This window comes from Chiloscyllium punctatum, chromosome 12 (assembly GCF_047496795.1).
Source record: "Chiloscyllium punctatum isolate Juve2018m chromosome 12, sChiPun1.3, whole genome shotgun sequence".
NCBI lineage: Eukaryota > Metazoa > Chordata > Chondrichthyes > Orectolobiformes > Hemiscylliidae > Chiloscyllium > Chiloscyllium punctatum.
The window spans coordinates 18,487,509-18,505,073 of NC_092750.1; the positions used below are offsets into that span (position 1 = coordinate 18,487,509).

The 17,565-nt window shown below is 38.7% G+C and overlaps 1 protein-coding gene across 5 annotated transcripts in view; it reads right to left on the minus strand.

Annotated features, from left to right (window-relative positions):
- Positions 1-17,565, minus strand: part of LOC140483641 (cadherin EGF LAG seven-pass G-type receptor 3-like) — a 253,976-nt gene that overhangs the window by 165,491 nt on the left and 70,920 nt on the right. For all 5 annotated transcript variants that reach the window (XM_072581951.1, XM_072581949.1, XM_072581950.1 and 2 more), the window contains 4 exons: positions 13,220-13,335; positions 11,410-11,498; positions 5,341-5,498; positions 2,338-2,501 (listed from right to left, as the gene is read on the minus strand). In XM_072581951.1, the coding sequence (XP_072438052.1) occupies positions 2,338-2,501; positions 5,341-5,498; positions 11,410-11,498; positions 13,220-13,335 (527 nt within the window). The remainder of the gene's footprint in view (positions 1-2,337; positions 2,502-5,340; positions 5,499-11,409; positions 11,499-13,219; positions 13,336-17,565) is intronic.

Below are 17,565 nucleotides of genomic sequence, written 5' to 3' on the forward strand. Positions count from 1 at the left end.
GGCCCAAAGTTTGGGTTGGATGGTTGGCAGAGCTGTTTGTTTGAGTCTCTGCATTACTGCCTCTGCTAAGAACCATGATATCGGAGATCCCATTGGTGTTCCATTGGTTTGTCTGTAGGTTTTGCTGTTGAAGGTGAAGTTGGTGAGAAGGCATAGGTCCACTGGCTTGACTAAATTGTCCTTGCTGATGAAGTTAGTGGTGTTTGGTGTTGTGTGTCTTTGGTCCTTCTAATAGTGTAGTCAGTGTTTCCTTGGCCAGGTTGATGTTGATGGATGTGAACAGGGCTGTTACATCAAAGGAGACCATTATTTCATCCTCTTCTATCTTAGTGTCTTTCATGGTCTTCAGGAATTCTTGGTGGAGTGAATCTTCTACTAAGTGCTTCAGTCTTTGGTGTAGCTCCTTGGCCAATCTGTAAGTTGGTGATCCAGGTAGTGAGAGTATGGGTCTGAGGGGGGTCTCCTGGTTTGTGAACCTTTGGTAATCCGTAGAAATGTGGTGTGTTGGATCATCTGGTTTCATTTTTTGGAAGTCAGTCTTATTTATTTCTCCATAAGATTTCTGAACTTATGGGATCCTCACCTGTACTAACAGAGGAATATCATTGAAAAGCAGGTCAGAAGCTGGGGGTTCTGCAGAGAATAACCCACTTCCTCATTCTTCAAAATCTGTCCACCATTTGTAAGACAGAACTGAAGAGTGAGACAGTCTCCACTTATCTGAACAAGTGCAACTCCACATTAGAGATGTTCCAATCCTCCTGACTGCCATCACATCCTCCAAACATCCTCTCTCACCAGTTGCAGCAGGGTGGATCATACAAGACTCAATGAGACAAGTTGCTAAGCTTCATTCAACAGTAACTTCCAAACTTGTGACAGCTAATACCCAGAAGAGCCAGGGCAGCAGTCATTTGGAATTATCACCTACAAATTCCCCTCAAATCATATTCCATCCTTTAAGGGTCAAAGAGAATGATGATTGGGCAAAGAAAGAAAACCCTAGAACAGATGGTCACCAGTTACAATATTGAATACGTTAAAGAAATAAATATGGTAAGAGGAGGAAGATTACATTCTGAGCCATAAAAATTGTTAAGGTTTAGCAGTTACAAGACTTTTCAGAAATATGCCCCAGCATCAGATCCATTATCCCCAACCTTATATCTCGGAATGGTTACAGCACCAAAAGAGGTCATTCAGCCCATTATGTCTACTCTGGCTCCCTATAGGAGCAATTTATCTCATGCTACAATCGGACATCTGCCCACAGCCCATCATATATTTCCTTTTCAGTGAGCGCTACTGTAGATTAGGGATTTTATCATTTGCAATTGTCTACCCAGTGTGGACTGACTTGCTTTTAAAACTCTAAGGGGGAATGACAAGGTAGATGTTGAGAGGTTAACTTCCTCTCCTGGGAGAGTCTAGCACTAGAAGGCATAACCTCAAAGTAAGTGGTTGCTCAGTTAGGAAAGAAATGAAAAATTTGCAGAGCAGACTTGAGGGGTGAATTTTCTACTCTTATTCCTAGTTCTTGTGAATTTCTTTTAATGGTAGTGGATCTGTGTAATTTTTTCCCACAGTTGACTGTAAAGACTGTGTTACTAAGTATTTTCAGGGTAGAGATAGGTTTTTCATCAGTAAGGGAATCAAGGCAGGAACATTGAGTTAAGGATCAAAGTTAACCGATTTAGATAATTAGCATATTTTTACAAGATGCCACCCTCATTAACAACAGAGCAGACTCGATGGGGTAAATCGCCAACTTCAGCTTCAATGTCTTGTAATCCAATTCAGTCTTAAATGCCTTGAAAAACCTGCCTCTCCCACAATCTCAGGCAGTGCATTCCAGATTCCAGTCACTTACTGCATGATGATATTTCTTCTCATATCTCCATTGCTTCTTTTGCCAATTACTTTAAATCTGTGCTCTCTTGTTCAAAATCCCTCCACAACAGGAACATTTGTCCAATCTGCTCTGTTCACAACACCCACTGTTTTTTGTAAATCTCTACAAATCTCCTCACAACTTTCTGTTCTTCAAGGAGTACAGAATCACCCTGTCAACCTATGTCACCGTTTTATCATCAGCAAAAATAGATACGAGTAATCCAAGAACATGACTATCAAATACTTAAATGCAAAACTGAACTTTTTACATTTTATTGTCACATGTACTCAATACTGAGTTACAGGAGTACAGTGAAAAGTTTATAATGTTGCCACATTATTAGGAAAAAATAACACAGACTGCAGAAACACAAAGAGAGAGAAGTACAAAATATACACATACAATATACTGTCAACCGGATCAGAAGTACAAGACTCCATTACCTGGAAAGGTACCATTATTGGCAATGTAAGCTGCCATGTCAACACGCTTGCTATCAATGTGAAGTTCTTTCATACATCCCACGAACTCCCTGTTAATCACTGGGAAATTCTCAGGTAGGTTTGGAACACCCCCAAGCAGTAAAGGACCAGTGAGATCCAGGGACCTATTGGTAAAAGTATAATGTTACCGGATTACTTAAGGAGATATATATACACATGGTCTCACAGCCAACTGTCAGTGAGTTTGAAAACAGTTATGAAGTTGGATTTAGGAAACTTCAATTAAGTTGCCCCAATGAAATCCAAAATTTGTTAAACTGTGCCAATTTTACTTATAAGAAAGCATTGCTTAGTGGATTGAAAGCTACCTATAAAATTAGTAGAATGCCACATCACAGAAAAAAGCAAGAATCATAGTGCTGTATAAATGAAACATGTCAGTTCATTATTAGCAGAAAAGTTGCTATGGAAAATACATTTATTCAAAGAATGGGAATTTGCTATTTTTAAAAATTGATCAATGTTGTTGCTTGCACTTTTTCTAAACGTTATTTAAGAGTTATTATCCAACACTACTTAGTCTATTTCTCCAGGAGCTGGAGATAATCTTGCTTCAGCAGTCAGGACTCTTAGCATTACAGAAAAATCATTTAACATTATAAGAAGATGAAATCAAAACTGTCTGTCATTAACCGAAGGTGGTTCAGATGTTATTTCAAATGAGTGTTCATGAATTCATCTTCTGTGCACTCCTATTCCAATGGCTCATTGGGTTAGATTTTTCATGAAGTTTTCAGAATGATCAAAAGATAGCAATTGTTAAAAGTGTCATCAGTACTAAATCAAACAAAATGAATTCAAAGCAAACAGCAATTTGAAACTGGCTGGTCCATGGGTTCAAGTCTCACCTCAGACTGAAGAAATGAAAGTTGTCTCCACCTACAGAATATAATGTCCTCCAGAAAATGAGCAAGTGCAATTCCATTAATTTGGCTGACAAATATCAATAACACCTTTATCAATATCCACAAGCACTTCTATAACACAGCCCTTGTTTGAAAGCCTATCCAAGTGTGAAATAGCCCACTCATTGACTTACTATGGGTGTTTTTTTCTAGTGCTCACTCACAATGAATTTCAACTGGAAGCTCAGTTATTAAAAAAGTCACTAAACTTCATTCTGTCTAAATGGTGCTACCGCAAAAAAACCCAGAATCTTCCCTCCCCCTCACTCTTTTGCAGATCTCTGTTAAAGGATGTAACAAAGCGCAAATATATTACTCCCTGTGAGACCTCATAATTGATTCATTGCATTCATTACTCCTTTTAAACATTATTCATGATAGTGGTTTGCTATTTCTAGTCTCCAGGAGTCGTTACCAAGAGAAGCTGCAAATGTGTGTGCCCATTACTGATTCTGCTTCAGAAAGTTAGACAGAAATTAAATATAATCGGAAAAGGACAGAAGTTCACAAACTGACCCTCTTCTAGAAATGTTATTATACAACCTTACTGTTACTTCTTATTTTTTACTTATTGCCACTTCAGTCAATGTCAAATGAAAACTGTGTTGTCTAGAATTATCTGCTTGCAAGACAATGCACCCATTTTCTTTTGCAGTGGAAATTCTTAGATAAATGGTTAAACAGCTTAATTCACCTTGGAAACTTCACCTGTTGATTTAAAAATCAACCAAAAGCTGAGTCAAATGAACCTTTTGAAATCCCTTGGCATTCTAGTGCATGAGAAACTTAACTTTCTGTCATACAGGTAAAATCTCATGTCTTCTATTTAGTAAGCTGCTGGAGTTGGACGGCAGGCAATCACATGCTCTAATCTCGCCGCTGGTTCATGAAAGGATGTGGAATGATGTGGAAGACTACACAAAATTTTTAAATGTTTTGGAGTAGATTAGAGTAAGATTTGAAAACCCTCTTTCAAGGGGTTTTTGGAAAGAATAGATAATAAAGTTTATTACTTGGAATTAGATTGTGCCTTGGCTCTGAGAAGTAGAGATGGGCCCTAAACAGATTCTATGCAACCTGAAACAGGCATTAGATGGTCGAATAATATACTTAAATATGCGAGATTTGAATGTACTTGCAACATCATGGCTTTCTGAGACACATCATTTTTTCTTATTCACCCTGGATCATCAGCCTAGCTTTCAGAAATAACATTTAGCTTTGCACAGTCCCACTGCAAACTGGAGAATTGCAAACTAGCATTACAGAAGACTTCAGTTCAGAAGAGTATATACTCAAACTCACCATAAACAAAACTGAGAGACCCAAGTTCAGAATTATATTAATCACCTGGATCTTTTTGAAGAGGAACACTTATCATGAGCATAATAGGAACCATATGTAAATTTTTGCTTTATTTCTCCATACAGATTTATTGAGGAACATGGAGTAACACAGGTAGCTATACCAGAAAGCCAAGATGAAGCTAAATATTCAAATTCAAAGAAGGCACAGTGTAGGAGCAGGTGATTAGAAAGCATTTGACAAAGAATATTTCATGAGAAAGCTTCAATAGTGACAAACTGCCAGTATTAAATCATTTTTTTACTCTAAACAGACATCATATAACATTTGAATAAAAACCCAAAAGAACTGCGGATGCTGTAATTCAGAAACCAAAATAGAAGTTGCTGGAAAAGCTCAGCAGGTCTGGCAGCATCTGTGAAGAGAACGTTTCGGGTCCAGTGACCCTTCCTCAGAACTGATAGTGAATAGCTGTTAATGGAGACTGTTAGTGACTAACAATAGGGCTAACAGTCTCCATTAACATTTATCAACTCTCCTAGCCAGATCGTCATCCACTCCTTTGTCTTTCCAACAGTTGCCATCACTTCTGAAGAAAGGTCACTGGACTCTGATTTTTCTTCACAGGTGCTGCCAGATCTCCTGAGCTTTTCCAGCAACTTCTGTTTTTGTATCATGTAATATCATATCTTGTATATTTTGTTACATGTAGTGGCATATTTTACACACTTACTTTTTGGAACTGGACTGTACACCTTCTGCAGCACATGAATAATTTCCAATATCATCACCAAAACGGACAGCAATGGAGGTGTCACAGTCATCAACTGTTAGGATTGCTACCTTCTGCTCTGAGGGACCTTGTGCAATTCCTACTGACCCAATTTTTGGCTGAAAGAAGAATTGTACACAGACAAGATGATCATATGAAAGCTAGACACTGGGTTTCAAAAGAGTAGCTGTGCTATTGATTCCCAAATGATAATCATTCAGAAAATATTACTAGATTACTTCACACATGGAAATGAATACAGTACATTAGGGGATTGTTCCTTTCTCTTTATGAAAGCGGCAAATCAATTACAATTAAGCAAGAGCAATTTCTCATGGCAAGAGGTGCAGTTGTAAAGAAACACCCATACATAAAACACTTTGGATAACTCATAAAACATTAACAGGTACATTACCTCACCTCCCACAATGATATATACAGTACTCTATATTAAATGTTAATTATTGGTATTTCTGAATAGCTGCTTGTTTTGAATGATTTCCCTCAAACTGGCAATCAGATTTTGCTTCTTCCATTCTCATTGTTTTCCTTCTTTTCTAAAGGCAGTCACTTATTCCAATTTTTCTCAAACTGTACAAATAGCTGAGTATAAAATTTCAAGAAAACAGTTTTAGTTGTGGGAACAAGGCATTCCACACGGAGATGCATCCCTTTATTCTCTATTCTGTTCATAGTTTTTAATATAGTCATCTTTTATTTCTGATTTTTCTTTCCATTGCTCTGCTCTTTGTCTACCTTCTATATAGAAGGCAATGCAAAAGAAAACTCCTTCTGCAGCACAAACATGTTTCAAATGTGTGAAAATTGAATTAACAATTGGATTTTCTAATCACTGCAAATTCTTGTACAAAGCTATAAGTTGATTTCAGAACTCGAGAAAGATGAGCTAATTGCATCCAGATGGGACTATCGTTGCCTGAAAACATTAGCTTGCTCGAACTGGTGCAGCCTACTTGTTAATAAAGCTCCTAAATCAGGAAATGGAAACATTGCCCTAGGGTGCAATCATTAGCCTAACTCATGATTTGAGTTGTTGGTGAGGGATCTGTGTTAGCATAATGCTACATTGGCACAGCTTTCAGACCATCTCGACACATCCCTTGACAAATCTCCTAACAAAGACTGTGCAGAAAGTTTGAGTGGCTTCATCTGTGACATTGACAATACTGTACAACTAAACAATGTGGAGGACTGATCACAATAATTTTCTTCCATCAATTAAGGTATCAAATTATCTCCTAACTGTACAGAGAAAGGGGCTTCATAGTGGATTGCACAGCGACAAATCTCAAACCATCAACCCAAAGAAATAAAGAAGAAAAATAATAGAGTTTGAAACAAAAATAAACTTTATAAATCACTGGTCAGTTCTCAACAGAAGTACTATACCTTAGTATCATATATCAGGAAATATGTCAAAGTGTTAGTAAGAGAACGCTCATAGAATTTGCTAAAACTGTACCAGTGTTGAGAAGTTTCAATAACTGCAAGAGGCTAGAGAAGATCTACTTAGGACAAAATGTGTAAGGAGATTGCACAGAGGATTTTGATGAAGAATATCTAACAAGAAACTTTTGGCTGGATGAACGTTCAGTTACTGAAGGATGCTTTTAAGTTAACAGACAGAACAGGTGAGATAACAAGAGCTTGTTTTTACACAGCAAGGTCTAACGATGCATAGAGTAGTGGATTCAGATTCAAAAGTAACTTTCAATGGGATATTGGGTGAATATTTGAACCAAAGAACATTGCATTACTATCAGGAAACAGCATGGGAATGGAACCAATTGGATATGCAGATGAAGGACTGGCATAGACACAATAGGCCAATTTACCTGTGCTGTAAATTCTTGTGATTTATTGGAAATTAATAACATGTTGGTTAGCATCTTAGGGAAAAGGCAGATTAAAATTTCAACTTTTGAAACATAAGTTTATAGCTAAAATGTTATGATATCTTTCTCATTCATGCTGCCCTAACTATCAGGTATTTCTGATGCTTCATGCTTTTATTTCAATTCAATGACTCAACATTTTTTATTTTGCTAGTTTGGTTTTTTGATTTAATATTGTATAATAATGGGTCAGTACTCAAGAGAACTATTTCTTATTTTAATATCGTCATCCAGGTCCGTAATGTAGGTGCTCAATCATTCTGTTTGGCAATGATCCTACCACGTGATTATATTGGTGACTGTACTCTTTTGCAATGATATTTGTGAGCACCTCTGGTTCAATCTGAAAATAAAAATCAATTCATAACTGTGCTGTACAAAACCGGATACCAATCTAATTTGAATTGGCTGTGATTTGATTCACAGACTAACTGACCTGCTCTTGCAGATAGCCAACCCAGATTAAACAGACTAAATGGTTTTTCTGTGTTGTAATCATTTGCAAGAATAAAAGCACATGCATATCATGTTGTGTACCCTGTCATCAACACTACTCATACAAAGCACTTCATTTCCAATATTTTGAAATGAAGACTGTGGGTTTAAAAAGCCCACTGACAGATTGCAGAGGATGCATAAGATCCAATTTGCGAACAGGAGGAAATGTGTTGGTACCCCGGCAACAGTATAATCCACATTAGGGAGATGACAGAGAATGCAAATTAAGCAAAATAAATTTGACAATTCTTGAATATTCATAGGAACAGGAGTAGATCATTCAGTCCAATGAGCGTTTTCCACCTTTCATTGAGATCTGTGGCCTAACACCATATTGTCTTTGGCCATATCTATCTGAGATTTAAATTTAACAACTGATCCCACTTCCACTGCCAACTGTGGATTAGTATTCCAAACATCTATCATCCTTTGTGTGTAGAAGTGCTTCCTAACATCTCTCCTGAACAGTCTGGCCCTAATTCTCAGATTATGCCTCCTAGTTCTAGAATCCCCTATCTTTAACTACCTTGTCTTTTCCTGATAATAGCTATCCTTTCTCAATCCTAAATGGATATTCTTACACTTTCTTACATTGAACTCCATCCACCACAGTTTTGCCCATTCCCTCCCCATGAAGGAATACCTCATTGCACAATCCATTCCAGACAAAGGCAAAAGTTGCCAGACCAACCAACTGGAGAAAGTTTGGAGAACTATGAGCATATTTTTCCTGTCAGTTGAAAGTCAATTGGTAACACACTTGCCTTTGAATCACAATGGTCCGGTTCAAGACCCAACCCCAAACGTGAGCACAAAAGTCAAGGCTGATATTGCAGTGCAGGACAAAGGGAGCATTTCCATGCTGTCTTTCAGAAGTGATGTTAAACCAAGGTTTTCTTAAGACTTAAAGATCCCATAGCATTATTCCAAACAACAGCAAAAGAGTTATCCCCAATACACTGGCTAAGATCTATACCTCAATCAATATCACAAATAAACAGACTATCTGGTCATTAGCACTTTGTTGTTTATGAAGGCTTGCTGAGCGCGTAACACCTGTCACAAATCCAATGCTCCAACAGTAGTGACACATCAAAATGTACTTGATAGCTACAACATGCTATGTAATGAGATGTGTTATATAAATGTAGGTCTTTCCTTTTTTCTATGCATCTCTAAATTTCTGTTTCAAATTAAAACACAGTTTTAAGATTTACTGAAGGCTGTAAAGGGATCTTAAACTTTTATGCCTACAAACAAATTTTATAATAAGCAACTGTTCTCATACAGGTCTATTTTGCTATGTGAGCGATTCTTTTTTCCATAATCAGTTATTCCTTCAACTTTCTCTCACTTTTATTCTTAGCTAATGAGTGTTCTGACAAGCAATAATAATGCAATTCACAGCCAAGTGTCAAAAGGTAAAGAGCAGAAGCTTAATGATGATTTCCTTAATGACGGATCACCATCTCAGCAGCATGCAGCAAAATTCGTGGAAATGAGATTCAAACCTGCAGTCACCAAGTCAACAGGACTCTAGCATAAAACAGAAATTGCAGTAAACCATTTAGCCCCTCAAAATGGTTGCATCACTCGATGAACTTCCAGATGACATTTGACACAAAAGATTGGTTTTAAAGAAGTGTACAAGTAATTGGAGGCAAGCTTCTGGCTTGGACAGGAAGTTAATTACAGGGAGGGAACAATTAGTAAGTACCAGGATGTAACTCGTAGCGATGCCACTCTGGGCTTCATCTGCAAGTTGTTGAAACGGCAAGAACACAATCAGTCAGGTATTTGGAACACGACACAATTCCTTGTGGTTTACAGTAAGCGTTATCACTCCCTGATGAAGGGCTTTTGCCCGAAACGTCAATTTCGCTGCTCCTTGGATGCTGCCTGAACTGCTGTGCTCTTCCAGCACTACTAATCCAGACTCCCTAATCACTGTCTGGTGCTCAAAATAATTCTGCAACAGTTGATAGATGAACTGGTATAAAAGTTAAATATTTAGAGTCATAGATGTATACATGGAAACAGACCCTTTGGTCCAACCCGTCCATGCCAACCAGATATTCCAACCCAATCTAGTTCCACCTGACAGCACCTGGCCCATATCCCTCCAAACCCTTCTTATTAATATACTCATCTAGATGCCTTTTAAATGTTGCAATTATACAAGCCTCCACCACTTCCTCTGGCACCCCATTCCACAAATGCACCACCCTCTGATTGAAAAAAATTGCCCCTGGTCTCTTTTATATCTTTTCCCTCTCAATTTGTTGGATCTTTTACATCAATAACTTCTCAAGATACATTCTAACATTACTTCCAGCTTTAATCAGCAGGACATTGTGTACAAACATACCGTGTACCTAATATACTCATCAATCTTGTAATTCAGCCACAACGCCAATATAAGATTGGGGGTGGGATGGGGAAAATCACAAGGTAGAAACTGATTGCAACTTGTCACCATTTATTTTTATCCAGTTGTAGTGATATCCCTGAGACAATCCAAAATTAGAAAGTTCTGAAAAACAGGAGTTGAACAACATGGATAATGAGCATTCCTTCTAATTATCGCTCTCACTGATTTATTGACCACTACTGAAATGTTATCTTCATTCCTTCAAATTTGTCTGTTACATTTGCTTCTTTACATTATCATGCTCAACAGTAGCATGCAATAAAATACTGACAAGAAGTCCAATCAAAGCTAGACTACCTAGAACATGCTACGGTAAAGCACTCCTCAAAAGAAAGGAAATTTTGGCAGTGATTCAGCCTAAGCTGATTTTATCACAGAATGGTTACAGTGCAAGAAGAGGCCATTCAGTCCATCATGCCTGCATCAGCTTTTCAAGTAAGCATTCAAACAACTTAGTGCCAATCTCCTGTCTTTCTCCATACTTTTTCCACACTAATCCTATTCAAATAATCAATCCTTGAGTGCCTTAACAGAATTTGCTTCCCCCACATTTCCAGGTAATCCATACCCAACTGTGTGCTGAGTGAAAAGGTTTTTTTTCTCACATTGTTATTGCTTCTTTTCCACATCACTTTAAATCCATGCTATCTCATTCTTGTTCATCTAATAAGTGAGAAAGCTTTTCCCTATCTACACTATCCAGCCCACTCATGATTTTGAAAACATCTCAAATCTGCTCTTAGCCTCCTTCCCTCCAACAAGAACCATCCTGACTTCTTCAATCTACCTACAGAACTGAAGTTTCTCATTCCTTGAATCACTCTTGTAAATCACTTGTACAATCTCCAATGATTTCATACCTTTCCTATAACATATACAGCTGTACGTAGCATTCCACTGAAGTCTAATGAGTGTTCAACATTGCCTCCTTGCTCATGTACTCTATCCCACTACCAATAAAGCCAAGACCACCGTATGCTTTACTAACTGCTCTCCCTGCCTGCCATGCCACCTTCGATGATCTGTGCACAGTCTTCCTGCTCCTGCACTCCTTTTATGAACTTCCTTACATGGATTTGCACAGTACAAGTCTTGCCAACAGATTAACTGCTTAGAGATTAATGTTTAAAAGGTTCAAAGTCAAGAACAACCAATAATAACACAGAATTAGTATTAATTTACTACCTTGTTGTAGTATTGAATTTGTATAGTGTGCCACTGCCCGTCACTAACACCTCCAGGAAGATATGGGGTTACCACCGTCATGGACTCTCCTGCAAAAAAGAATATTTCAACAAAACAGACTGTAAGCTTGTGGGTTTTTTTTTCAATTTAATAAAATCTTAAGACTTAGGAACAGATGTAGACCTCTGGACCATCAAGTCTCCTCTACCATTCCATGAGATCATGGTTACTTTGAACCTTTGATTCTCTTGCTTATATAAAATTTATCTATCTCAGCTTTGAATGTAGCCAATGAACCACCTTCTACAGCAAAGAACTTCACAGATTCACTATCCTCACAGAATTAATCTCTCCTCATCTCTGTCCTAACAAGGTGATCTCTTACTCTGAAATTGTGCACTCTGATCCTAGACTCTCCCACAAGAGGAAACAACCTCTCAGTATCTACCCTGTCAAGCCCCCTGTGAATCTTATGTTAAAATAACTTTGTCTTGCATTCATCTAAACTGCAATGTGTATAGGGCAAATTTACTCAATCTCCCCTCATGAGAAAATCCTACCATACCTGGAGATCAAATGAGTGAACCTTTTCTGGACTGCTTCCAATGCCAGTATCTTTCTTCAGAAAAGTGTCCAAAACCGTTTGAAGGATTCCACCTGTGATCTAAATAGTGCCTTGTATAGTTTTCACAAAACATCCCTACTTTTATACTAAATAGTCTCAATCTTTCACTGCTCAGCTGCCACATTCATTGTACTGTCAGACAAAAGTCATAAAAAATTATCAAGTGTGTGTATGAAACTTTAACACCTATTTTCCAATCCTGCAAAGTGTGAAGGGTAAATAAGCTTGTTCAGTTTTAAACATAAGGTTGCAACAGACTGAATCTGGACAATACACGCAATCCATAATGTGGATATGCGTTTGTTGGACTGGGGTGGACAAAGTCAAAAGTAACATGACACCAGGTTATTGTCCAACAGGTTTATTTAAAATCACAAGTGTTGCTCTTTCATCAGGTGAAGTGCTGACGAAGGAGTAAATCTCCAAAGGCTTGTGATTTTAAATAAACCTGTTGGACTATAACTTGGTGTCATGTTAATTCTGACTTTATTCACACAAGATCAGACATTTCCCACTTCTCATACATCTCTGCAGAAAAACAAATGTGAGTGCAGAAACGTGTCTCACATTATCATAACTAACCTGTAAACATGCTCATTAAAACAGCACAAGAAATAAGTTTCTGAATGTGAAAATAGGATTGTGCCAGTCAGATATCGCAAACACCTGATGAAATTTGACAATAGGTTGGCTATATTTATTGAACTGATATTAACATTAAGATTCCATTTGTATTTAAATTTTATGCTTGGTTCAAGAGCTCTATAATGGAAAATGTGTAGATCCATTAATATTTAGTATGATGAGAAAGTGAATTGGCTCACTAGAATTGCAAACGGTGGAAACTGATTTGTCCTATTTGAAAACTATGCAATTGGATTGCACGAAAACTAATTTTATCTACTTGACAGCTTTAAGTGAAGTGAAAAGAACTGCATCACAGGAAGTACAATCCTAGATTCAGTATGTTCTAGGGATGACTAGCTGCGTTAGACTAAACCAAACAGGTTGCTATTAAGAATTGTATTGTCTTTTAACCTGAATTGCCCATAATGGATATGGAATTCTCTGAGATCGCATAAAATGGACTGGACATTATTCAATAAATAATGGGGATTTATTTCTAGATCAAGTAATGATGTAATTGAATTGAAACTGCAATGCATAAATATGTTTTGTACAAACCTGTTGAGTACTTCAATTGGGCCTGTCCATCAACGATTTCCACTGCAATAAAATCATGTTTTTCATTAAATCGCCCATTGTAAAACAGGAGGCCATTATTTTCTTGTGTAGCGAACCTGAAAATACAGACAATAAACTTGGTAAGGAAATGTATTTCTATTTCTGGAACTCTCTTTCACAACATCTTCGGCAAGCAGCATGGTCCGATCAGTCACTAAAATTTTGCCAAGAGCTCTCCCTGAACTGTTACTTACTGATGGACAATCACAACGTTGAACTAATGGTCTCAACTCTGAGACCATTTACATCAAGGAAGTTTATCACTGACCTATAAAGCAAAATGAATTTGCAATTTTCCAGCTGAGCATAAATGATAGTGAAAGACTGAAACAGACACACCAAGAAGGTATGAAGAAAGCTATAGTTTGTGGGCTGTTATCATGGGAGTCACTTCAGTGCAAAACACAGTTCAGTGTACTACACGTCTCACACAGGCATAGGTAATCCTGCCAGACAAAAATCATGATTCACCAGTCTCCTTTTCAGAGAATAAAGCAATAAAGATGCTTTTCTTTCTAGTTACGGAATTTAACCAATTTAACAGACTTCCATTTCCAGCTCAGAAAACAGAAACTCAATTACCAACTATCTCATCTCTTGACACAGGTACAAAAGATCTACTCTACCTGTTGTGCTAAAGCTTTTGCTTCAACTTTTGATGCCTATGGATTATCTATGAGTTCCAAACAGGAGTCATTTATTTAGTGGTTCTTTATGAAGAATCATAGGTCTTTGACAATGTACTTGACATAAAATTCAGGCATCCTTGTGAAATATCACGAAGTTTTGCTTCAGAAACATCAGATTTTTAGTTAATATACTCTTTTTCTCAAACTTATCTTAGTCTTCTTGCTCCCTAAAGTTTTAATAGTATAATCACTTGCAATTACATGTTCGCTCACTAGGCTGCAGATAAAATCATCTATCTGCCATGGGAAGGCCTCCAAGCCTTTTGTTTCTTTCTCTTCCGTTGAGCCAACTAGTACCCCTCCACTGGCACACTCACTCAATTGGCTGAACTGGTCCTCACCCAACTTCTCTTTCGATTCCTCCCACCTCTTTTAGACCAAAGAGGTAGCCATGGGCAGCTGCATGGGCCCCAGACATGCCTGCCTCTTTGCTGGATACATGGAACAGTCCATCTTCCATAGTTACACTGGCAGTATTCCCCAGCTTTTCTTCCACTATATTGATTACTGTATTGACAGCGCCTCATGCTCCATTATGGATGTAGAACAGTTCATCAACTTCACAAACACCTTCCATCCTGACATCAAGTTCACCTGGACCATCACGGACACCTCCCTCCCGTTCCTGGACCTCCCTGCCCCCATTTCCAGCGACACACTTAACACTAATCTACTTCAAACCCAACCGATCCCACAGCTACTTGGATGACACCTCCTCCCATCCCCCTCCTGTAAAAACACTATCCCTTGCTCCCAAGTCCTCTGCCTCCACCAAATCTGCTCAGAGTCTAGAACATCCCAGATCGTGTCCTACTTCAAGGACCATAATTTCCCCTCCCATGTGGTCTATAATGCCCTCCGGCACATCTCCTTCACTTCCCACATGTATGCCCTTGAACTCCACTCCTCCAACAGCAAAAAAGATAGAAACCCCCCCCCCCCCAGTCCTCATCTTTCCACCCCACCAAACTCTGGATACAACGCATCATCCTCTGCCATTTCTGCCACCTATAGTCAGATCCCACCATCAGAGATATATTTCCCTTCCCTGCTATCAGCATTCTGCAGAGACCATTCTGTCCGGGACTCCGTCATTAGGTCCATGCACCCCACCAACCCACCTTTCACTGCTGGAATCTTCCCTTACCACCAAAGAGATATAAAACCTGTGCTTACTCATTCCCTCTCATCTCAATCTCCTCTACATCTGGGAGACAAGACACCAGCTCATGGAATATTTCAGGAGAAGATCTCCGGAACACGGACCAAACAACCCCACCGTTCTGTGGCCAACCACTTCAACTCCGTCTCCCACTCCGCCAAGGACAAGTCAGTCCTGGACACCCTCCACCGCTAAATCCTAGCCACCCAATGTCAAGAGGAAGTATGGCACACCTTCTGCCTTGGGATCCTCCAACCACACAAAATCAATGTTGCTTTCACCAGTTTTCTGATCTTCACTCCTCCCACCTCACCCCAGATCCAACCCCCCAACTCAGCATCACCCTCTTGAACTGTCCCACCCATCCATCTTCCTTCCCACCTATCCGTTCCAGCCTCTGCTCTGACCTATCACCATCACACCCACACCTGCAGCCACCTAACGCCTCTCCAGCTACCTTACCCCCAGCAAGGTCTCTCAGCCCCATTCCCACCCCCCACATTCCTGATGAAGAGCTTATGCCCAAAACGTCCACTCTCCTGCTCCTTGGATGCTGCCTGACTAGCTGTGCTTTTCCAGCACCACCTTTCGACTCTGATCTCCAGTTCTCACTTTCTCCCAGTGCAGGTATAATCACAGAGTTTAGAATTGCAGACATTTTGTTTTAAATTATTCATTTCTGGGACGTAGCTGTCTATGGTAATCTGACAATTATGATCTGCTTCTAGCTGTCTTTCAAAAGGAAGTAGTGAACATTCTTTTTGAGTTGCTACAACTATGTGCTTACATAATGGTAGATAGATTAGAAGTTTCAAGATTTACTCCAGCACCAATAAAGGACTAGCAATTTACATTCAAGTCAGAATGGTTGGTGAAGAACCACAGAGGTGATAATGTTGCCTGTTATCTTCCTGCTTGATGGAGTTGACAAGATTGAGAAGTGCTGCCAAAAAAGGCTTAGACACTTCTTGCAGCACATCCTGCCTCTACCATCACCACTAGTGTTAGATGCTTTAAATATTGGATAAAGTGCAGATCAAGGAATCTCCTTAATCTGAATGATGTCAAACTCAACAAGTTTGACACAGCTACAAATATCCAGGTTATAGAATCCCTACAGTGTGGAAACAGGCCATTTGGCCCAACAAATCCATGTCAATTCACTCCCCTACCCTAATACTCTATATTTACCTCTGAGTAATGCACCTAGCCTAGCCATCCCTGAATGTTATGGGCAATTTAGCATGGCCAATTCACCTAACCTGCATATCTTTGGATTGTGGATTATGTGGGAGCTACTTCATTACATTCTCATCAAATGTCTTGTAGACTGCTATACAGCTTTGAATCTACTGCTGAAAAGTCAATTTTTGCTTGGCACAACTAACTGTTCAACAATTATTAAAGTCGTGCTGATAAATACTAATTTTTTTTAACTTTGTTACGATCAATCTTCCCACTTAATGGCTAGAATGTATATCAATGTTGGTACATGAACTAGCAGATCCATTTTTATTGCTACTCCAATTATCAGATTATTTTAACTTGCTTTTTGAAAAATGCACCATGTCATATCATAAAAAGACACTACATTATGTTATATTAAAACAACGTCTGCCAAAAGACTATTTCCCAAATATAGTAATTAAATTTGCAAATAAAAACACGAACATCATACAGACAATAAGTTATCTAACCTTTACAGGAAGCCAGACTAAAGACTTCTGTTCAACCGGTTGAAAAAGCAGTATCAGGCCCTCTTCCTCCTGATCTTGTTGGCTCACTCAAGCAACTCCAACCAAAGGATTTTTGAGATGAGCTGTCCCCAAACAGTGACGCCAACCTAAATAGGTAGCATGTGAGGGAGAGCCACTCCAGGCTGGGGCCTACTCTATTTCTCAGCTCTCATTCGGAGAGGAAATAGTGGGAACCATATGATGGACAACTTCATCCTCCTTCTCATTCACACTCAATGCAGCAAAAACATAACATAAAACTGATGCAAACATTTCAAGAATACAGCCTCCGTGCATGACTATGCCCTTTGCAAACTGAAATCTGCTTACCAACCGTCCTTTCCTTTCACATGCCAGACTGCATCAAGAAAGACTTCACTGCAACTGTAACATATAATTAGAACAAGTACTCTTCCAACCAAAACATGGCAAAGTGAGCATCCTCACAATGCCTCCCTTTTTCCACGCTATTGGAGCCGTTGCTTTAGTTGACATATATCTCTATGTACAAACCACACAAAAATATAAGCATGCATTTTCTTCAAAACAAAGGAATTAATGAAGCTATCTTCATTACGGTTATCAAATTACAGGAGGCGCATCAAAAATTACTTTTCTTTATACAGAAAAGCTGACAATTTAATTTTACACATAAATGGTTTAAACTAGTTTTTAGGAGCTTAGAAGGCTAATTACATG